Below are 24,598 nucleotides of genomic sequence, written 5' to 3'. Positions count from 1 at the left end.
CAGCCCGAACCAATTCAAACATCTAATAATAATATTGTGTCGAAAATGTCAAATAAGACCAAACTTGAAACCAAGCACAAGAATCAGATCTTAAACATCTACCATCTAGATTACGAACCTTACTCAGTGAGTCAAACCTTGCTTGATACGAAGTATTAATAGTGCAATACACAATGTAATATTTAGATGTAAACAAACGTACATCTGGTAATGTGGTATATACGTATCATACAGAAAAATGGTTCCTCCTCTTTTCTTCAATATTTGTCAAAAGAACAAGTACAAGACTGTCCCTGTTAGATCAAGATCCCTAATTAAAGTGATATACACTTCAAAGTGTCGATAACTTGATGTGTTAGTGTTACCCATTGCATAATGAAACTAAACTACTTAACTAAACAGGCTATTAAAGGCTAAAATCGGGTTTGAGAAATTCTTTTATAAAATTAAATTTTGCCTGAAAATCAACCCCCGCCACACTAACAAATCAACATTCCTTCAGCCTCACCCTGAAGCAGTCGAAAATTGATTCAGTCCAACCTGAACTGATCCTAGACGACGAGCAAACTGATTGAGTTGATATAACTTTAAATCACTACAATATAACACCACCAACCAATTTGACAGCTCTACCTCATCCACCATGTACACAACTGTAACATACGTAAATCAATGTTAGACTTGAAGAGAAGCAAGACGTAGATGAATAGTTAGAAGAAAGAGAAGATGGGCACTGAGTGTAAACTAGGGGAAGCAGGGGAATATAACAGCCCCAAGACGATTAAATATAATACGATTAAAGTGTTATCAATGAAGTGCACCTTCAGTCACACAAAGGAATGTTTTACAATTGATACCCTAAGATTTAAGTATGCAATTAGACATTGTTCAATTGGATGTATGCAATACTTCCATTTGGTACAAACTTTTTCAGTACAATTTCTTAAAATATGTGAATCTTTAACAAGAGGATCTTAAAAACCGAGCATTGAACATTCGTTATACATTTGAGCTACCTCAGGGCCAATGCTTTGAGTAGCTCTATATGAACATAATTTGGCTTAACTAGGCAGCTTGATGAACGAAGGCGTCTTCCCAGCAAGAAGTAGCAGCAATGCAAAGTATGGGAATGTTATTGATGCCTTGGTCATAAAAGAGCAGAACAAAAGCATTTACCAACATACGCAGCATTTGTCAATACAAAAGTATATCTTCAGTCGACAATCACAAGATCACAGTAAACTACAAAGTACTCCGTATATATTTCAATCAACAATCACAAAATCGTGATGTTTAAGTTTAATAATCGATTACAGGAAAGAGCAATCTTCAAGAGCTTGATTCTTTACAATGGTTTTTTGTTTTTCCTTGTTTGGCTAGAGTGGGACGAGAATACAACATAAATTAGTAGAAAAACATAAACCAAGTTCATGCTGGAATAGGACTTCTACCCCTAGACACCCGAGTTAGATTGGCATTATAAAATGTCTTTACAAGGGAAATTGGGGGTTTGGGGAGAGGGGGTGGGGGGTTCACAAAATGTCCCCATAATTCCATGAAGTCATCCTCTCAGTTTTTTTCAAGTTTGTTTCCCTTCCTTCAAATTGAATTAAATACCCTGAACACTGACTTGTCTGTTTTTAATGTGGTATCCAGTGCCCTAGAATCCAAAATCAGAGATTTTCATTAATGATCTTAATAAACAATGAAATTTGTTCACCCATTGGGAGAAGCTTTCTATGGCAAGAATCTCTCTTAGCGATCACCACTGAGCCTGCAAAGTGAATTCGCCACAAACTAACCAGACTAATCACCAACCTCACCTAGTCACCTGTGATACTGTCGATAACTGCTAAATATGTAACATCTGACAAAAAAGCATGAACGCTGCTGCCAAAAGATTACAACAGGAAAGGAAATCAATAGGAAGGTCTAAAGGGGTTTGATAAGTTACTTTTATGTCACTTTTAGGGGTGTTTATAGAGTCGTTTTCCGGCTTATTTTCCAATAATTTAACTCATTTTATCCTTTATTTCTATCATTTGCTTATTCTCGTCTTTTATATTTCTATTTGAGTATTTTGTAGTTTTTAATAGTTTTAGTTTAATTTCGTAATTTATTTATGTTTCTTATTCTCTAATGTTTTTAGTCTTGGTTCTAGTTAATAATAATATTCTCGCTTTTCTCCTTTTATTATTTCCTTTTCACAGATATTTTAAAAAACCCGGTGTATAGTATTTTACTGAATGGCGGCGGAAACAAAATGAAGGTTTTACTCACCCACCCAAGTCATACTCATATTTCTCGCTCCTTCCTCCTCATTTCCCACTTTCAGATACTAGAACTTCTCTCTCCTCCTTTTTTTTCTCTCTCTTCTTCATTTACTCAGACTTTCTCTTCCATTCTTTTTTGGTGATTCAAGTTTTTTTTGCCTTCCACTTATTAAATCCCTTCGATTTTCAAGTTTACTGTCTTAATTACTTTATGGGTTTTTTTTTTCTCAGCTTCTAATTATAATGGTAAGTTTTTTTTTTTTTTTTTTTTTTTTTTTTTTTTTTTTTTTTTTTTTTTTTTTGGAGAAGATAATTGCTCCTCCTACTTTTCAAACAAAGAAATCGAAATTATACGAAGTATAATTTTCTGAATTTGTGATGTAACTTTTTTTTTATTTTATCATTTGTGTTTATTTTTTTTATTTTATCTTTTTTTGTTTATTTTGTTGATATTTCTATGTTTTGTGTCAGCTTTTGTTAGATTATGAGTAACTTTTTCGAGATTATGGGTAACTTTTTCGAGATTCTGGGTAACTTCTGTAAATATTAGAGTAATGTTTTATGAGTGAAGATATAATGGGTAACTTTTGTGATTTTAAAAGGGTAACTTTTGTGCATAAAAGGGTAACTTTTATTAGAATAAAGGGTAACTTTTGTGGATCATATAAGCTTTATGTGTTCATTTTGTGCAAGTCATGGCAGTTTTGATGTACAATTGTTTCTAGGTTATACTCGTAGTTGATTTCATAAATATTTGGTATTTCACATGAAATTGATAGTTAAATAGTTTACTATCTGCAAATTTGTGAAATCATTTAAAATGTGGCAAGGTAATGTGTTATATTCATTTTGATGAAGCTAGTTTTGTACTGCAATTACTGTGTTGCTAATGTAAATGCAATGACAGGGATGCAACCCGCCACCAATGGATATGGCGGGGACGTTGGCGGACATTAGTGCGTTTTAGTAAAATATGGGTTACTTTTGTGGAAAAAAAAGGGGGTCACTTTTGTGAAAAAAAGGGTCATTTTGTGAAATACGGGGTCATTTTTGTAAAAAAACAAAAGGGTCACTTTTATAAGAAAAAAGGGTCACTTTTTGCAAAATATTCGATGTATAATAAAATTATTGTAAACCGGGGGCATGCAAAAGTTTTTGTTTCCTTTTAGTTTCTAGTTTGTTTTCTTTATTTTATTTAATTTCTTTTGATTTTATTATTTGTTTTAGTATTTACTTTACTTTATTTTATATGGTAGAAGCACGAATTTTAAGGACAAATGGTTCGCATTGGAAGTTTAGGACCCGAGTTAATAAAGTTCATCAAACTCTTTGCTTGCTTCCCCAAAGCTGCTGCCCCTAAACCTTCACCACACCTCACTTATCCTCCACCGCACCAAACCATAACCATATTTCCCCTGATATTCCCCTGCTCCCTGCTACACCATCTCTTCCCCCAGCCAAAACCCACGCACTCCACCACCAACCTGCAACCAAAATCACCCCAAATTATCAACAGCAACCACGCATCCCCAGCCACTCGCAACAAGCTCCTATCCACCTCCAATTAACCACCTCACACACCCCGCAACTCACAGCTCCGCAAACACCACCATACAACGCGACCACCGCGCACCATTCTCCACCTTCTACAGCCAGCAACAACCCCACAACCCCCTGTTCTCACCACGCAACAATTACAGCAGCATCAGTGCGAATTCCGGCCACCACTCTTCATCAATTCCCAAATCGAGCAACCACTTTCAAACCTCAATAAAGCCCCCAAATCAGAGTAATTGCAAGTTCATTTGGGTTCGGGCAAACTATTGAGAAGTTTGGTCGAAGAAAAAGTGCAAAAACAGTCAGAATTGTTCGAAGTTTTCTCATTTGAAGAGGTGTGTTCGAACACACCCATGGTTTGACCGAACCAACCCATAGTTCGACCAGACCTACCCTCGGTTCGATCGAACCGTTTCACGAGCTTCGCACAGTATAATTAATAAGATTGAAGGTTGAGATTGAAGATCGAAGATGATACTCGATGATAGCCATTGATGATGTGATGCGGCGGTGATGCGGCGGTGATGCGTGATGATGAAGAATAAGAGCAGCTGAAATTCAAAGGAGATGGGGTCTGATGCGTTTTAGTGGAATTTGGATTTATTATATTTCATTTTCTTTTCTTAACTCCTTTTTATTTTCCTTTTCCTTTTCTTTTTTCTTTTCTCTTTATTTATTTATTTCCTATTTTCTTAAGTTAGTATAAATACCCATTTTTGGGGTAATTAAACTGTCATCTATGATTCTATTTTCTTAATTAGTTTGAGGAGAGCTTCTCTCTCTTAGGGTTAGATTAAAGAATTTTAGAGAGAGAGTAGATTATGGTTCAATTTTCTTCATAGTATTCAACTTTTGATCAAGTTAATTTCAATCAAAGGCAATAGCTCGAAGTTTTCATCTTTAATCAAGTTCCTCTTTAGTAATCTCTATTCCTTTCTTTTAGTTTGATTTAATTTCTTTGTTGTTGCTTATTTTCATCTATCTCTAAATTGTTTTCATATGTTCTTAATCATGCTTACTTTTGTTCCTTTTGAATCCATGTTTAGGTTTGTTATGATGTTTAATCTCCCTTCCCTAGGCTAAGTTCTTAGCTAGGGGAAGGGGGTGAAAAACATGAATTAATATTGATGGTTGATGATGATTTAATTGAGTACATGCTATAAATTGATGAATGTATGATTTTGATGGCTTGAGAATATTAGTAGCACATTGTTTGATGTTTCCTAATTTAGATGCATGAGAATGATTTGAATTAGGATAAGATCATCTTACTTTAATGATTGCATGAAAATGAATTTTTGAAGTATGAGTTTTATGTATTGTGAGCTCTTAATCTCTCGATTTGATTAGTGACTAATTGGATGCATGAAAGTGATCTCAATTAGGCCGAGACTTCATTCATTGATTTGCTTAGACAATTGCATGAGAGTGAGTTGTTTAGGCAGAATTTAATATTCTTTGGCGTGTTCTTTATGATAATCATCGTTGGTCACCTTTGTTTAATCGTGTTTGACACCCCCGTACCCCTAGCGTCATTTACCTTTGGTTTTATCCTTTTTATCTTTCTTTCTTTATTGTTTTAGTGTCCTTAATCAATAAAACCAACAAAAATATTCTCTCATTTACTCATATTCTTTTTTAGAATATCTGTTACTTTACTTTTTAGTTTTTATAACATTGAATAAAAAAAAATGCCTTAAATTGTAGATCTTTTAAACAAATTCATTTATTGGGATCATTTCACTTTGCAAAGAAATAAATAAAAGTTTTTCAAATTTTGAATGTGATTTATCACGTACATCGAAATTGAATCCAACACATGAAAAATAAACAGGGATATAACTCGAAATTAGTATTCATTATTAAATTATTGATATTAAATTTTTATTAATCTTACTCGATTTCATACGAATTTTTTTATGGACATTCTAGGCAGGAGAATTTTTAGTTTCTCCTAATCAAATATTTTCGATTACTTTTATCGAAATATAGAAAATTTATTTCTAGTTTCTATTTATAGTTATCCTTTTCAATTTTTTTATTAAAAAAATTTATCACGCATTAGTGAATTTGATGATTGACTAGTGTGCTTCCTTAGTGGTTCGACCCTATACGTACCCCTATACTTGTATTAGGGTAGTTTAGATTATAAATATCTAATTTGATTAGGGTAGTAGATTCAACGACCTACTCCACCTCGGATGGAAATGACAAGGGAAATGGGTAGAAGCAAATAAGGGGAGGTTTTTGTGAGTGATTATTCCAAAGCTAAAAAAATTGCCGGATTAATGTAGTGAGCAATGACATTAGAAACTAACCAAGAGCTTGATAAATGAAATATGAGCTTAAATTTAAGTCAAAAAATATACGTGGTATAAGAAAGGGGGATGAAATTCCACATTTCCCTTGTCAGATATGTAAATGAAATATAGCTTAAATTTTAAGTCAAAAAAACACGAGATAGTAGAGTGGGGAATGAAATTCCACAGTTCCCTTGTCCAGAAATATGGGCAATGTTAGTTTATACCTCTTGGAGCAAAAAAAAAAACTCATTCAATAGAACTCCAAGTAGCCAAGGCACTACAATACTTAAAGTAGGGAGAATTTTTTTATACGAAGTACATTATTATTTTATTTTTCCAATTTCCTAGGATTAAAACATACAATTGTACATCCTTTCATATATAACCAAAGTCTCCTACATTTAGCACTAAAGGCTTTTTCACTGCTGATATTATTTCTACTCAAAGATTGATGTGCATGAAGCATCGAACAAAGCATGACTTATTAATCAATTACTTCAGAATTTATGTAATAGAGAAAATTTAATGTCTTATCCATAAACTACCTTGTACTATTCCAAAAAAAAACATAACATTACATGAAAATTCAGCAGTCTTACCCTTTCCTTTTCAACCTCATTTGAGAGTAGCAAGAGCTTTTGCCTGATCAATAAGGGAAAATAACGATCACCGCTATTCATCTCAAAAGTAGCCACTTGGTTGTCCAAACGTGGAGAGTGCCCAATCGAATAACTAGAGTACCTTAAACGCAAAAAAAAAAAAAAAAAAAAAAAACAGGTTAGTACTTAGCCATTTGTAGCTGATACTTCAGACTATATAAGTTAGCACCAATTAAAAAGCTCTTACCTAAATTCTAACAAATTGGCAACTTAAAACAAAATTTTGTCTTGATAAATTTCCAAAGCATCAATGACCTTCTCTAAAAACAATTTTCGATGCAATCGGTACCTACAATGTACAAGATTAGGTCAGTAGGATATACACAAGATATTGTCACGAATAATACAAGATGATGTCAAATAACTTAGTTGTTTAAAGTCTTCGCCATTGGAACCTAACATCTTAAATCAAATTTTGTCAACAACATTGCCCTTTCTTGTAGCACTTAAATATAACATTGTAAGATGAATTCCTAATTACTACAAACCACAAGGCTAAGTTGTATATTAAGATGATGTTATGTGTAACGTGAGAAAAGTGAGTGGCCATGGTTATAATTCGTCATCTCTAAGTATGTTATTTGAACACAGCTATTACTCCTATGTGTAGGAGTGTGAAAAAATAGACTTCGACCAAAAACTGGACCTAAACCCAAAATTTTTAATATTCTGAAATGGAACAGATTGGATTGGCACGAAGAAATCTGTTCCCGAAAAGTAAGATTCCAAGTTCAATAAAAGTTTTCCAGTCCATAAGAGAAACCCATTTTTTATACTTCTTTTTATAAATCAAATGGCAGGTCAAACATATTGGGAGTTCTGACCCATTTCCCAAATATCTTAATTTTCACTTCTACAGTAAGAGCATCCATAATGGCTAGAAAATTCTCCTTGTTGGAATATGTGCTTCAAATTGTTAGTGGTTAGTTAACTCCTAATGTTAGTGGAGTCATAATAGTAGTGGGTTAGTTTAGTGGGGGTTAATGTTAGCATGATCAATGACCATGGGATTATGTCCTTATTTTTAGTTATATTTTGCACTATATATATGTTGCAATGTAGTACAATTTTTAAATGGATTGAATACAACTTTTATTATTCTTTCCCTTCTCTCATCTCTATTTTATTATTTCAACACTCCTTGTAGCTTCGGGATGCCACATCAATATTCTCAAACTTCATTATTTAAGCTAAAATCTCCACAATGGCATGCTACAATTTTTATTCAATCAGAGAAGGGGAAAAAAAAAAAAAAAAAAAGACTTCAATAAATTGAACCACCCCTTGTAGCTTTAGCTGTAGTGAACTACATAGCTTTGTAGAGCTATGTAGTTTCATCAAAACTACACCCCTTGCAGCTTCACATTGGCTAGCTATTAGCTCTAACTATTAGAAATTGCAAGCAAGGACCTCTTGTCGACCATTGTGGATGCTCTAGATTGAACCACCCCGATTTTAACCATTACCTCTCTCTTTCTTCCAATGTTTAACTGCCATCAAATTAATCTATTTTCTCTCTCCTAAAAAACGCCACACATGATCAATGAATTTCTTCCTCATTTTCATCATAAAACTCTAGAAATCGATTGCTACAAAGTACAAACCCTATTTCTAACGAGTTTTGGATTTTTAGGCTTTTAATTTTTCAAATGGGTTTTCTGGTGAAATACATGATTCAAACGCCATAGGTTATACTTGTGCAACCTCCTCCCCATTTTACCTACTTCCTACTTCATACTTTATATTTATATCTACCAATTTACTTAAAACTGAAGAGCTTTAGGGAAATTCGGAATTTATTTTTTTTATTTCATACTCTGATAGCTTCTCTAAACAGCAAAGAAAATGAAGAAAGGATGAAGGCTACATAGCATTGGAATATGGCAGTATTAATCTTCAATTTTCTATTCATATGTGAGAATACATAAGTCACCCTCTTTGAATTATTAAGCAATTATTTTGAATCATTTATTTTACAGTGCGTTTTCTGTGTCCGGCTAGACTTGACTTGGCAACCCTGACCCTAACCCGTTGACCCAACCCGGAAACTGACCCAAAAACATTGACCGAAAAATGACCCAAAACTTGAAATTGACCCGACCCATACCCAACCCGAAAATGGAGTTAACCCGATCCTGACCCAACACCCAAACTGACTCAACCCAAAGTTGACCCGACACGAAATTAACCCAAAGTGTTTGACCCGAATAGACCCGATACCCGAAATTGACCCGGATAGACCCCCTATTGACCAAGACCTAATACCAGAAATAATGTCTCGTGCCAAAAATAACTGAAATTGTTCATTTTCAACCGTAGCTAAGCTCATAAACTGAAATATACTCTCTATAAAATTATTGATTTGAGCTTGATCTACAAATGAAACAACCCGAACATGACCCGACCAGATTTATACTTGACCCAAAATTGACCCGACCTAACATACCCGACCCGAAAATTGACCTGACCCAGACTCGACCAGATATCTGACCCGAAGTTAACCCGAATCAACCCGACCCGAATGTTACCCGACCCGAAAGTGACCCGACCCGACCCGAATGACCCATTTGCCGGCTGACACACACCAAATACGAAACAAGTAACCCATGACCGATTGAATAACATATGACTGAGTAACCCCTAACCGACCGAAACCCCCCCGACCGAGTAAGTAACCAATGACCTAGTAACCCCTAAGCGAGTAAGTAACCTTGGCCAAGTAACCACCGAGTAATTTTTGTTTTTGAAACTTTTTTTTTTTTTATTGTAAGAACTCAAAAATAATAATTCTCTAGATTAATATAACAATTCTTTCAAAAAACCCTAGTCTTTCTCTTCTTTCTCTAAAACCCTAGCCTCCATTTTTAAACTTTGGAGGGGCAAAATTGATGAAAAGCCCCAATCTTTGTTTGATTTAGAATAACTCTTCCTCTTCTAAGAGGAGCATTTCTCCCTTAAAAGACATAGTTTTTCTGCTTCTTTAGGAGGATTTTGCTCCTTCGAAATACCGAGTTCTTCTCTCTTTGAGGGAAAATTTGCTTTTTTGTTAGATCTAAAAAGTGGCTAATCTTTCGATTACAATCTAACGAGTACATCACAACGATATAAAAGAAGGTATGAAGAATGTACGATTTGCAACAACGATCGTAGCTATGCTGCAGGATGTTTTTCTTAGATTCAACTATCATGTAATTGTCATATATAAATCTCTTTATGGATGTCGTATAACTTTTATTTATGAATCAATTTTACTTTTTAAGAAAAAAAAATCTAGATCTCTGGGTAATTGTTCTAAAATTGGACTAAACCGGAGAGGCAATACATCCAAATAATTTTATAACCCAATCTAAGATATTTGGGGATTCCGGTTCCAATCCATTCAGGGTTTACTACAATTCTAGACTAGTGCACATTTCCTAGGTATGAGTAGGGATTTGAGTGTCAGGTAGTTCAGATATGTGGATCTCGGTGAGAACTCCAACTACGAGTCTCAAAAGCAATTTGAAGATCAACACATGAAAGAAGCTCATTAAAATAATCAAGCATAAGTAGTATGTGAAAGCTTCCCCAAGCTACAAGAAATCTTAAAGCTTTTAAGAACACCTTAAAAATATAACATACTTGATTGCAGCTTCCAGCGTTCTTCGCGCATCCAATGTTGTATCTGTTGTTTGTAAATAAAAAGTTAGATAAACCCAAAGAATTAACAATACATCAGTTGTACAATCCAAGATATAATCCAAATTATCAAATGAACAACCTTGCGTCAATAAATCATTAATATAGCACTGCCATCTTACCCCCTTTTTGTGTAATTTCTTGTCTAGGAGGATAATTATTGTGAATAGGAACATTATAGGAAGGAAAACTTATCAGTGAAGGCATATGTAAGATTTTGCATTTATCCAATGGCTAACTACAGAAAACAACACAGAATGTTTTTTTTTTTTGAAAAGAACACAGAATGTTTATTATAAATTAAACTAAGCAATTAATAGGTATCCAATTGTTTTGGCAAAATGATTTCCTACATTTCAGTTAGGGTATCTATTTAACAGAGAAACTTAGTTGACAAATGAGGAAGTGCAAACTGAGCTAATTAGTTAGTCAGGCTTACTCCCCCTTTTTTGATAATGGAAGACACTCAGATATATGTTTGAACATAACCGATGCATAATCTTCAACAATCAGTCAATTTACAGAAATTGCTCACTTTCCAATACCCTTTTTTTTTTTTGGGGTGGGGGGGGGGGGTATATATATTTATAAATATGCTCACAAACATAAAGAAAATATCATTATTAATTAATAACTGCAAAAGTTTTTTAAATAACTTTATCATGCTTATAAAATGGCTACTTCGAACATAGGCCCTTTTAGATTACAAATGAATGGTTCAAATCATTTCAACAAATAGATACAAAGAAACATGTAATTTAAGCTTTTGGACATTTGCTAGATGTTACACCTCCACGACCGTGTGCAGTTTTAGCAGCAGCTCAACTTCAAACAAAATACTCATACATTGCTCATTTAAATTTAAAGTTTAGCTTATGACCTATTGATGGAAATCTTTTGAATCCAACCTTCATCTTCATTTGAAATCAGCTTATATGATTTGTGACAAAGAAGATAGTGAAACTGTAGTTCCAACAAATAACCGACAATTTGTACATATTTCCACCCTTGCTTTTATTTTTACATGATTATGACACAAAGGCCTCCCTTTTTCACCTGACCCAAATAATAAAGTAGGATAATTTAAATAATAAGACCTACCACTTGGTATCAGAGGGAAAGATTCAACAGAATCATACATCTACACCTATTCTAAACAACATATAGAACATAAACATTCTAAATATAGAACATAAAGATGAAACGAAGCAGGATGCACACCGATATTTTAATAATGAAACATCAGAGAGTTCACTCACATATATTTTATAAGTTTGAAAACTGCTTCATACTGTGTTTTAAATAAAAAAAAAAAAAAAAAAAAACTGAAAAATTAATTTTAACAAAATGAAAAAAAAAAAAAAAAACAAAAAAAAAACACCCAACACCACTTCAGTATAAGGGGCAAGATTCATTACAGGGAATCCAGTATTTCAACCATCACAGTAGTGAAGACCATTGCTCCTATTACCTAATCTCCTTCGCTGCTTTCTTTTTTTCCATAATCAGGAAGTTTTATACACCATATATGCAGAAATTAAGAGATAACTGCCCAAAACAATTACCTAAAATTTTTTGATCTTGCTTAGCTGTTGTAGGATACTTGGCAAGAAAATTTTGGCATTGTTCCTGCAATTCCTTTGCTGCCTTTCTTTCTGTGCTAGGAATCATAGGCACATCACCATCAGACCAAGTGGGCAACGTTCTTGCTGCAGCTATGACTGCTCCATCAACAAAACTGTCTCCTTCTTTGGATAACTGACCTACATGTAATAGAAAGGACAGTACTCATATCACAAAAGTGGTGAAATATGCAAAGTACAATCTTCCATACGAAAATCCCCAGAACTTACTATTAAAATAATATTCTTCTTGAAGCCCAGTAATGTTGAAGACAGACAAGAATGTATCCAAATGTATACGGGAATCACCAGAGAAACATATGGCATCCCAAGGATTCTGAAAAGGATAAAACAGCAGTAAGGCCACATTAAGATGTAAAATGTGGTCAGAGAATAACTTTTCAACAATAAATGCAAGCAGAATTCATTTTTCTTTACAAAGCCAATTTGAGGAACTGCATTTTACAAGCATGATCTGAAGATACGGTTGCACCGCCCTTGTGGTCATGGTATTGAGAATACGGTAGTCGTGAGCCAGATTGTGATTGTCACACTGTGAAATTGGATTTTTTTTTTAAAACACGTAGTAAAAAAATTTTAAACCAAATTATACCAAATCTCTCAATTCCCAATACTTTTAAGGCAATAACTTAGTATATTTAGTCTCACAAAGATCCTGACTTCAAAGTATTGGAGGTGACACTGATAAGTAACATAAAATAAATCATCTATTTATTTACAGCACTTGTTATTTGAATGTTATTGTGCAATGCCTATTGCATAAAAAAAAAAATAATAATAAAAAATAAAAATTAAAAATTAAAAAATACAAGAAAAAGGTCCAGCCACAATTAATCACAAAAGATAAGGAATAGCACAGGTTGGGGGGAACAAATGTCCAGCTATAATTAATCAATAAATAAGGAATAGAACAGGTGGGGGAATTAAAAAAAAACATGTCCAACCAAAATTAATCAAAAAATAAGGAATAGCACAGGTGGGGTGATAAAAAAAAAATGTCCAGCCACAATTAATCAGTAAATAAGGAATAGCACAGGGGGGGAATAAAAAAATGTCCAGCCACAATTAATCGCATAAAATAAGAAGTAGCACAGGTGGGGGAACAAAAGAAAATGTCCATCCGCAATTAATTGCAGTAAAAAAGATAGGTCACAGATGAGGGAAGTCTACAACAGCAAAAATAACAATAAATCTATCCAATGGAAAAGTACAGATTCCAGAAATTACCACAGCTGAGGAGAATCCGAATCTTTGCATATACATATGGTTCTGCTGTCCACTCATGTAGTTCACAGTCATCTATAGCAATCAGCAAAGCAAAATATTATCAAACTTTTGTAAAAATATTACTTATAAACACAAAAATATAATTACAGGTTTCTTGGCACAATAGAGTAGACAAAAGAAAATTAGGATTGGTTAGTTCACACATGTGAGCATTACAGTTGCAATCATCAAATACTGATAGATAAAGCTTAGATAAATATTTTCAAAGCTAAAAATTAAGTCATTTTGTTACTCCAAAATCTAGTGCAAGCCTTTAAGTTTACTGGATATTATAAAAGAAAAAAAATAATAAAAAAACAAATAAACTTAATAGCGCACACACACACTAGATCATAAGTTTGAAACAAAAAATTGAGTAATAGCAAGACTCATAATTCAATGAATACAAAGCTAATCATATTATAAATCTAGTTTAGAATTTTTAAGCTAGTCAATCAACTTTTCATTAGTACAATTGTACATCATATAATAAAATGAAAGGTCAAGCACTCAATGCACAAACATAGAATTTAAGGGCTTCAGCAATGTCAAGCCTTCAGGTAGCTAGTCGTTTGGTGAGTCGAAAGTATAGCTTGAGGGAGATGCGGCTTCTGCAAAAGTGTTCAAGGTTTTTTATTTTCTGAGGTGGTTGATATATAATGATGATGATGATGATGATGATAATAGCACCCTATCCAAGTCTTTTGACGTCTTTTTAAATTCTGATGCTCAAGGGTAGGCAGCACAGTACCTCAACTAGTTGCATTTGTCAAAAAACAGAACTAGTTACAGGATTGGATACATGTTGTAGCACAAAATTAGTTGCAGGATTGGATATGTGTTGTAGCACAAACTTTGGGAATCTAACTAATGATAAAATGCCTACCCAATTTTCCCTCAAAAAAACAGTTAAATAGATAAGTCAATATACTGGGTTAATGAGATTGATTGGGCTTGTTCACGTAAGTCTCTTTTTCTTTTAAGAATGAAAGACAAACAAATAAGCCCTAAGAATTATAACTTTAGGCCCAACTTTATTTTTCCAACCCTTAGTGCCCTATCTTTCAACTGCCATTTTTCAACCCTTCAACCTATGTTACTCGGACTCTCCATTTTTACCTCAAGACCTCAAGTACGTCAGACTGACATGGGTATGTGATAGCTTGTTATTAACATGATTTTAGAGTGGTTTTGAGCCTTGGTAATGTGAGAAATCAATATCTTAGTTCACTAATTACTCTATTTTTATGCATTTTTGTGTATCCCATGCTTTACGGGGTTAGGTCTAGAGAAGGGATTTCGAAGCACTTTGACAAATAAGCAACGAATTTAGAAGCAATGAGAAGGAGAAATGAAGCTTTGATGGCTAAAGAGGAAGCAAAGAGGATGATTCAAGGCAAAAACAGCCTTTTGAAGAGTTGGATTGGAGATCATTGTTGTCTAAGGAGAAGAATTGAGAACTTTGGGCGGCCAGTATTGTAATGAGCCGATCAAAGGAGAGATGTGAGCAGCAAAAGCGTGCAAAACACTAGGATTCCCAAACTTGATGCAAGCACAACCACCTTTAAATTAAGGATTTTTTTACTTTTACCACCAAAAAAAAATCAAAAAATTGTTTGTTACCACCAAAACTTCTAAAACATTTATTTTGCCACCAAATAAAAAATTAAAAATTGTTTTTTACAACCTGCCGTCAAATACCTAACGGAATTTTTTAAATTCTTCGATTTTCATGTCAAACACATGGTCTTTAGGGGTTTTGGGGACATATTGTCCCTTTGATTCCAATTTGAAGTAGAATTGACAAAAAAATGATCGAAAATGCCTCGTTTTGCGTGTTTTAAAATTCTTGGATTTGTGTGAAACACGCAAAACGAGACATTTTTATCATTTTTGTCAATTCTGACCTCAAATTACAGCCAAAATGCCCTCCTAAACCTATGAAGACCATGTTTTGCACACGAAAATCGAAGAATGTGTTTTTAAACTGCTAAATTTAACGGTTATCTTGACGGTAGGTGGTAAAAAACAATTTTTAGAATTTATTTTGGTAGTAAAATAAAAGTTTTAGAAGTTTTTGTGGTAAAAAACAATTTTCTGTTCCTTTTTTTTCCTTTTGTGTGTGTGTGTGTGTGTGTGCTAAACGTCAAAAAATTCTTAAATTAATACTTCGACGAATACTCATAATGCACAGCAAGATAAGATTTCACTATTCACTGACCAAAAAAACCCACCGTCACCATTAGCAGTTGATCTAGGCATCTAGCTGATGTAGGATTCTAGGGTCTGTAAAAATCTTGACACATACAGTCACATTTCTATTAGTCAAAAAACAATAAAAAGATTGTTTTGATTAATGGAGATAAAGCCAATGTTGTTCAATTTAAACAGACATTAAAACAAAACATGAAATGGGAACCTTTTTATTATCTAATGCTATTGAACAAGCCTATTTACACTATTTGCTACTGCATATTTTTTTTTAAAATAACGCTCCACTTAAATATTTTGCAACCAAGTTCAAAACCTGTTGATACAGTAACATTATTAAGTCAGTGAGAGCAATTTGTTATAGACTCAGTTCCCGCCACTCATGAGCCACCCTTGAAGGTGTACGTTAGCAGGAACAGGGCAAAAGTGGGGGACAAGAATCAAGCAGTAGGGAACACAACAGCACTCCATGACAAAAGTTATTAAGAATTCCCTTTGGGAGAGGGTAGCAACCTGAAACCTCATTCTGAGAATGCAGTGACAGGAGTAGAGGACAAAAGTAATTAAGAGTTAGGGTAAACCTTGTGTAAGGAGCTTAAGGAGCTTGAGTATATAAAGAAGGTGTAATAGAACAGTAGTTTTGTGTAGAAAATTGTGAGAGAACTCTTGGTGAGATTAGTAGCCTAAAGGTACCATAGAGAGTGATGGTCTTAATTTATTCAACCCCTTGTAATTGTTGTTTTAGTAATTAACAAGCTTCCATCTTTTTGCCTTACTGTGTGTTACAATCGTTGCTTAAGTTAGTCTATAAGACAATTTTGAAACTGCATAAGGGAATCCCTTTAAAAAAAAAAAAAATAATTAAAAAAAAAAAAAAAGACTTACCTCCTCCCCTTTCATTATTTTTCTTCCTGGATTTATCATAACCTCGAGCATTCGGTCTTTAAAACGCCAATGAAAAAAACAATTAGGCTGAAATGAGTGGTTCAACATATCTGCAATAAATAAGCATACTCTCTCAATTTTATAATACAAACTAGGCAAGCATAATAGTCAATTAACAAACCAAAGTAAATTAAGGAAAAAAAAAAAAAAAAAACCTTAGTCCATCCACAAAATAACAGTCGTAGATACTAATTCTGTATTTCCACGAATAGAAGCCTTGTTTCTTTATCTAGCAAACCAACTTCAATTCTCACATGTGATTTGGGTCTTATAACACAGCGTTATGTTTCTTATATTGTTTCTCAACATAATTTTTTATTGTATTATTAACGATATCTACCATAAAGCCTACCTCTACTCTTACATATTAAAATACTTTATTTGTGTGCCAAACCTACAAGGACCTTTCAGGGACTATTTTTTTTTTTTTAATATTATTTTTTTTTCCATAGGTTAGCAACTATAGAGGCCTATTGATACCTACAGCAAGTAATTTGACCAAAGAGGGGTAATGTAGGGAGAAGCAAGAGAAAAATATGTTGGCAACTACATGAGAATCCTATCCTTTAGCCAACGCATAGTAATGGTGCTCAGCAATCTTCAGAGACAGAAAAAATACTAACAGATAAAGATTAATAGATAAGGAGAGAGATGTCACTGCAAATGTTTTTGAAGCCCTGAGAAGCCTAAGTTTTGAAATACCGTGAGAAAATTTGGCTATTTGGCTTGGAGGGTAAGCAGAAAAGATGCTAAAGGAGCAGACAATAAACAAGGAGAACTATGTTGTTGCTGCAAACGTTAAGTTCTGAGGAGCCTGAGTTCTGAAAAGTATTCTGCAATTTTGGCTCATTGGCTCAAATTAAAGGAAAGCCTCTAAATCCCACGGAGAGGGATTGGACTAAAAAGAGTCAATAACCCAGGGAAGCATATAAAAATAAGAATTTCTTGCCCAAAATAAGCTAAGGATTATGAAGGATATTTGTAAATGCATAACAGGACTAAGTTATACGAGTGCCTGCCATCAATTATAATAGTCATGTTACAGCAGATCAATTTATATCGAAAGAACAGAAGAGAACTATCCCCATACACAACATGATTGCCAGCTAGCTGATGCACGAACACCCATCCCCAAGAAGTGAACAAAATGAATAAACATTCTCCCGGCTTCACTTTGTATAACAACGATATGAAATTGAGCATTATGGATTTTAAAGAAGGCCTTTCATTGGTGCAGAAAGTTAAATTCCCCCATGCTTGTGCAATCTTGCACGGCAGACAAAGTCTATTGAATGTAAGCAAAGAGCCTAAAAGATTTAAGTTGTGCATGAGCAGCTCATTGCTTGCTTCCAAGTCATTTTTCCGGTAAATTATCTAAGGCTTTCAAATATAAGAGCTAATAGTTGCAATTTAGACTAGTTGAGTTTATAATATAGATAAGTATGGTTTAAATAACGCAGCAGCAAAAACTTACAGAAAATTTTCAAGGCCAACCTCACACCTATTAAAGCCAAAGATGGAAAATGGATTTCTTCAGACTTTAAAATGAAGACTTTAAATTTAATACTTTTCGTTGGTTACTGAGAAGAGGAAGGGGTATATTTTAAGGAGTTAAGAGTTGGAAGGTGTTGCTTCGGACGGAATGGGCAGTTTTTATGATATGTGGCTTTAAAAAGTCATTATTTAATACACCCTCATGCCCATCCCCATTCAGTTGACACAGTAGGCAGGATAGTTTAAGGTAAATTTAATCAACTTCTTACTTGATGTGTGATAGTTGGTAGTGAAGTAGATTTTATAATAGTTAGTGGGTATTTTTTTTATTATAGTTAATGGATAGTGAGTCCAAAGTGAGGTGAGAGAAATAATAAAGAGTGGGTCCATGTCATATATGGAAAGAGAGTGAAGTGTGTAACTATATAAAGACGACTGGATAAGGAAAGTGTGTCAATTACAAAGGATGGAGGGAGTAAGTCTTTTATTAGGATGAAAGTGTGTCCAACTGTCAATTAAAGTGAGATGAGAAAAAAAATGAGTGGTTCATGTCATGTATGGAAAGAAAGAGAAGTGTGTTGGCTATATAGGGATGACTTTATACAGAAAGTATGTCAATTATATGAGAACGGAGGGAGTGAATGACTTTATACAGAAAGTATGTCAATTAGTATGTCAATTACATGGACCAGGCTGGTAGTGGTCTATGAGTTTATCACTACTCCTATTCTTTATTATTGCTTACACTTCGCTTATTTCCTATTCTGGCAAACTTCCTTTAACACATACTGACATACCGCACTTACATAAAAGAACAGAGATAGTATAATTTAAGGACTTCAAAGCACCAGTTTAAAGCACTGAATGGAGGACAACAGCAGTAACGTCTTTAACTTACCAGCATAAGGAATCAACATATTTGCATCCTGAATTAGGGCACCAATCCTTAACTGCAAGTTTATGCAACGTGTTTGAGCAATACCAACAGCCCACATGAATGTCTTAGGATCACGTGCCAAACGTTTTATCTTGAGAGGTGCAGCAGAGTGCTGTGCAAAATAAAACAAAAGATGCATCCTGAATTAGGGCAACAATCATAAAGGGCTACAACAACAGTGATAAAATATAAAAGAAAGGGGAAAACAGAAGAATCTAAGTACCCAGTTCTTTTCCCAGAACTCTAGGCAACGATGTTGTTGGTCCCTCATTGTTAGCTCCAAACTTTGGTCCTGCAACTCCAAAAGATCCTCCTATGACAGGAAAAGGTAAACAAGTTGTGGTGATTCATCACAGGTATAATTTGATACCTATACAGGTTCAATAATTGGCAAATACATTTATCAAGTCAAGAGTCGGAAAAGTGGTTGAAATTTGCTTCTACAAAGCAGCAGTGTAAGACTGTAAGGCTATGCAAGTCAAATACTGAGCCTAATATAGGCCAGAACACAAAATCAAAAACAATTGCCTTATTTAAACTACTTAGTCCAACCTTACAATTGACAAGAGACTAAACTTTCGTGCAAAATTTGCTTGATGCCAAGGAAACTAATTACTGTACATATCAAACACTAGCAAAGTAGAGAGAGTAGCAATTTCTTTTTTTTAAATAGTAGTAGTCATATAAAGCACAGTATTAAAATTGAGAAATGATGCAGTAATGTAAATTAGGAAAGGCAGATAAAGAAACATTTGTTAGACTGGAAAAACGAAACTATAACTACTAAGATTAAAATTCTAACACTTAACTGCATGCAGAGATAAATACAAACTCAGAGCAACAATTACAGTATCAAAATGTTTAAAAGATCACCACTAGAGATGGTGATGGATTTTGGATTTGAAACAAGTCCAGATTAATCTCATTTGTCCAATAAGAATTGTGTTAGAAACTTTGGACACAGAGGTATGATCCATAAGAAGGCAGGTCACTTTATTTCAATCAATTTAGCCATAATGCTTCTTATCAACAAATAGATATGTGATTACTCACCGTATAATAACCAAAAGTAATAGAGCATGAAACTTTGAAAGACCTAAATTTAGTTTAAGAAGAGACCATAATCATATTGAAGTGAATAGAATGATAAATGCTTCCGTGAATGATTTATCGAGGAAAATGGACTTTGAATATTAATTCAAATTTTACAGAATAAAGCCAAATGGCAATTAAAACATTACTTTAACTCTCAAAGGAAAGTAGATTTGGAAGGGCACTAGTTTTAATAAGTGATCATTCCAACAAAAATGATAAGTATTAGTTCAATTTAAATTTTTTGAACGTCCCCATTTGTGTCACCACAAATCTACCCACTAATCCCTAGAAGGGTCACTAACAGACGTGAAATATAGCGGAAAGATCTTAGGGATGCTTTACATAAGGATTTGGCACCGCTTTTATCTCAACAGAAGAAGCTGTTTGTATTTCTATTAGATCAATATAATGGACCAGGAAATTGAGCCAGCAAAGCCACCTATCATCAAAAGAGAAGGGGCAAAGCAGTCAAGCCAACCACACCACCAATCACAGCAGCAGCAAGCTTAGGGAGTGAGGAGTTGGCACAAGCAGACAAAAGAAATTAAGAGCTGAAGGAAGGAACAACATCGAGTAGTGGAACCTTAGCACAGCAGTGTTTGTGAATGACAAAACATTAATTAATGACAGCTAGTAAATTTTGCAGTCCTTGTTTGTATATAAAATAAGGGATAGATAGAGGGGGAGTATGTTTTTGGCATGTGATTAGACTTGTATTTGAGATTTGTATCCTCAAGATACTCCCTGGAGATTGGTAACCTCAAGTTACCCAGGTTTCATCTTTCAATCAGTCAACTATCCACTACTAGCTGCTATATTTGCTCTGTTCGTGTGTGTGTGTTACTGTGTTATTGCAGTTGAGTGTGCGTGAGGGTTGAGTCCCGCACAATCAAACACCAATGTATAGACAGCAATAGTTAATGGCCTAATGCATCAAAGTGTTGCATGATGAATTTTTTCTCCAAGCCTTTGCATGCTTACTTCATATCGCTAGATTGTGACAATGAATCATCACATAACCTTGTAAATAAAAAAAACCAACCAGCATAGTTAAATCCTTATTAGTATTTTGTCATTTGTCAACCCACGAATTAGATGGATTTGGCACTGATCATTCCATGAGATACTCACAAGATAGATGAGCTTAAATTTTAATTCTCTACCGTCTACACTAATGAGACAAGAATTTAATAATAAAGACACTGAAAAGAATGAGAAATCAGTCAAATTAATATTTCTCATCTTCAGAACACAGTTATACCTCTGTTGCTAGAAGGAAGCTAGTGCAATCGTCAGGGCTTGGCAAGAAGTCACCATACAATTGCCAGAAGTTATCATCTTGATCAAAAGCATGCAAAAGAAGGCAAGCCAACCTCAAGTCCCAGTCTGTCTGTCAGCACAATCCATCCGCACAAATAATTAACATGTTTCAGGAAAAAAGTCAGATAATAAATCTATGGTCACATAATAAGTAAATGACGACTCAAAGTTAAATACTTGAGCTCTCCCAAAAGGGCCAATATAAAATTAAATATGTCCCCTATTAGGGGGTCAACATGTTTATAGCTTTAAGACTTTTTACTTTTTTAACAAAACATAGAATAACAAGTAGCTTCATTTAGTAAAAATACCTTCGGATCAGTTGAGTTGATAATATCAAATATGGGATGACCAACTGGCACAATATCTGGAAAGAACATCCATGGGAGCCTTTTGCTAATTGTTAACATCAGTTCCAGAGGAATCTCCATGATCATCTAGATTATCGTGTAGAATGACAAGTGTAAAATTATCAACATCACATAAGTATATGTGCCAAAATTATAAGTAAATTACTTTTTCAATTCAACAATGCAAGATGAGAAAATAAATAGATTCGTTGTCTAAATATGTATTAAGAGAGGAAAATATTAATTCAAAGCAGATAATTCCTCCGTTCTTTGATAATTTCACCATTTGGCCTAACACACAATTCACCCTTAACCATATTTGTGATTCGACTTTATATATTTTCAAAATATCAACTTATATACTCCGACCAGAAAGTTTGACTCACTTCACAATACTTACACCTTTCGAGTTTCCACTCACTCTCCCATAAGTTATACATCTTTTTCTTACACCCACCCACCATTTTCGTTCACCAACCCACCTTTTAATACTATCATATCCAATCAACCTTTTCTCTTAACCAACTTATCTCTCCAAACTTTCCATACAATAATCAAATCAACTTTTGGGGGAAAAAGAGAAAGTAATGTTTACCAAAAAAAGTTAAGGGAAATTCTATATGGTAACCTTCAACTTTTTAATATTCTATATGGTAGTAAGGCAAAACTTTTCTTGTATAAAGTGACCCTCTACTTTGGATTGATTCACATAGTGACCTCATAGGATAATTTGTGGCCAACATTCATTAAAACCTAATTACTAACTTACCCTTATCTAAATTACTAACCCACCCCTTAATTAACATCAAACCACCACCAAGCCCCACCACGGCACCACCTAAGCCATCATAGCCACTGCCACCTTAGAAACCAACATCACCACCCCATAAACCTCCCACCCACCTCCCCAAAACCCCCCTAACCCACCTAACCACCATTGCCTGATGTCACTATGTGAATTAATCCAAACTTGTTAACAGCAACAACTTATTGTACTTCCATTTTTAATAGAATAGCACAAATAGTCACAAACTAAATTCAAAAATAGCTGCTTTCTAAAATGATATGACGTCCCAATTTCACAAACTACATTTCTATTTTATGACGTCCCAAAATAATTGGCCAAGACTTCATATGTACTATGAACATTCTCATATCAATTGTAACTCTGGTATTCAAGCCAATTCCTTAAATAGGACCCCTAGTCAAATGTTGCTAATTGAAGTGGACGGAGGAATTAGATTGAGATAATAATTCCTACAACAAACCATTCAAACTGAGTGACAAGGATCAAACAAGGGTAGCAAAAGATTCACAAATTTACAAAGTAACCAAATTTTCAAACAGGAGTACAAAGTTGCAGCAAAACACTAATTCTCAAACAAATAAAACACAAATGGCATCATGAACAGCTGAAATCAAGAGAAGAAATATGAAGTGTCTCACCCGAGCACGACGAAGCGGCTCGATATCTTTAGAAGCAAAGACACCAAACCCATCAGGCCCTTCTCGAAATTCAACACCATAAGCTCTAAAACTTCTAACATATCCAATCTTATAGAAATCTGGGTCTGCTAAATTCATCTAAAACAGAACAAAAAGAAATTCATTATTCAACAAGAAGAACTAGAGCAATTAGAAATTCAGATAAAACCAAAAAGTAAGAGAAATTACCTCAGAAGGAGTTTTGTCAATTTGGGGTTCCTGAAACAGTGGAAATGAAGAAGTCTCAACCAAAGCTTTGATGGGTCGATGTATGTTTTCTTGACTACTAAATACAGAATATGGTTTTCTTGCATGTGGGAAGCCATTGTTGAAACTGCAAAGCTGCATTCAATTTACAAAACTAAATTGTGTGAGATAGAAACCAAATTAACAATGGGCATCAATATGTTGGATATTGGGATGATTGTATATCAATGTGAGAAAGAAGTCGACCTTTAAATGAGAGAGAAAGCAGTGAGGTGAGTAGTGAAGAAAAATGCCGGAAGCCATGGAAATGTAAAGTGAGTTTTTGGGGATGCAGCAACTACGGAGAACGTTATCCTTAGTTACCGGGAAGTACGCCCAGGGTACTCACGGTGAGTAACTTTGCTGTTTCTCACATAGCCACGTTGGATTATCTTATTTATAAATTAAACTAGTTTTTAGCCCGGGCGATGCCCGAGTCATTGTTTATAAATAAAAAATTATAATAAAATAAACTTTAATATATTGGCGGTTTTACATTATTAAAAAAAAAAATACTTGTTTATTTTGCTAATATTAGTATACATTAAAATTCATGATTAAATATGTAGCAACCTAAATTTTATGATTAGTATAAGATTATTTTTCATTTGTCATAAAATTTCTTCAATTAAAGTAAACATATACGTATTTTTTTAAAAAAAAGAGTAAACATATCTTGTGGTTAAAAGAAAAAAACCTTTAAAATTACTATGCATTTTTGAGTTACATTTTTTAAATATAACCTACATAAATTGTAAAAAAGTAATTGAAAGAAATGAATTTAATTTTGTAATCATATTGTTGTTAAAAATATACAATTATAAGTTCAGAATTTATGAACATGTAAGCTTATTTAAACGTGCCTTTATTACAAAGAATCATAAGATGTGTCATTGGTGTGCCACTTGATTTGTCAAGCCATAATGACATGTAGCGAGATTGGCGACACATGGCAGGATTACAATCCTTGCCTTTGAGTTTTAATATATATATTGATTGATATTGATTGTGTAATCCCCCGTATTTTTAAATATTTTATAAATGAAAATTTATTTTATTTATAATATTTATTTGTTATTTTTCATAATTTAATTTCAAAAGTTTCAAATTATTAATCTGGGTCGAAAATTATTGAA

At 33.9% G+C, this 24,598-nt stretch overlaps 1 protein-coding gene across 4 annotated transcripts; it reads right to left on the bottom strand.

Moving 5' to 3' along the window:
* Nucleotides 1–238: 238 nt before the first annotated feature.
* LOC145616253 (protein PLASTID TRANSCRIPTIONALLY ACTIVE 14-like) lies at nucleotides 239–23,838 on the bottom strand. 4 transcript variants are annotated; one of them, XR_014107614.1, is made up of 15 exons: nucleotides 23,670–23,838; nucleotides 23,406–23,558; nucleotides 23,178–23,315; nucleotides 21,693–21,818; nucleotides 21,323–21,451; nucleotides 19,190–19,279; nucleotides 18,928–19,078; nucleotides 16,476–16,585; nucleotides 13,341–13,412; nucleotides 12,324–12,429; nucleotides 12,036–12,233; nucleotides 10,414–10,456; nucleotides 6,980–7,081; nucleotides 6,733–6,874; nucleotides 239–653 (listed from the first exon to the last, which is right to left on the bottom strand). XR_014107614.1 is itself a non-coding variant. In XM_081670949.1 (14 exons), the coding sequence occupies exons 1-13, from the start codon at nucleotides 23,724–23,726 to the stop codon at nucleotides 7,003–7,005; spliced, it is 1,452 nt and encodes a 483-aa protein (XP_081527075.1). In that variant the 5' UTR covers nucleotides 23,727–23,838; the 3' UTR covers nucleotides 1,233–6,874; nucleotides 6,980–7,002. The 4 variants fall into 4 exon arrangements, 1 of the variants encoding a protein (XP_081527075.1); XR_014107613.1 differs by lacking the exon at nucleotides 239–653 and adding an exon at nucleotides 740–1,142; XR_014107612.1 differs by lacking the exon at nucleotides 239–653 and adding an exon at nucleotides 740–1,091.
* Nucleotides 23,839–24,598: the final 760 nt, after the last annotated feature.

The sequence above is a fragment of the Chenopodium album genome, chromosome 26, assembly GCF_948465745.1.
Source record: "Chenopodium album chromosome 26, dcCheAlbu1.1, whole genome shotgun sequence".
NCBI classification, from domain to species: domain Eukaryota; kingdom Viridiplantae; phylum Streptophyta; class Magnoliopsida; order Caryophyllales; family Amaranthaceae; genus Chenopodium; species Chenopodium album.
The sequence above is the reverse complement of the archived record's forward strand: the minus strand, read 5'-3'. Positions and strand labels throughout refer to the sequence as shown.

What these genes read in the sequence shown, in the direction of transcription:
- LOC145616253 (XM_081670949.1), bottom strand. Translation starts at nt 23,726, where the DNA reads ATGGCTTCCGGCATTTTTCTTCACTACTCACCTCACTGCTTTCTCTCT. An exon ending in GCTTCCTTCTAGCAACAGAG is followed by an intron (nt 19,280 to 21,322) that starts GTATAACTGTGT and finishes TTCCTGTCATAG; the next exon opens with GAGGATCTTTTGGAGTTGCA. An exon ending in TATGTTGATTCCTTATGCTG is followed by an intron (nt 16,586 to 18,927) that starts GTAAGTTAAAGA and finishes TATTTATTGCAG; the next exon opens with ATATGTTGAACCACTCATTT.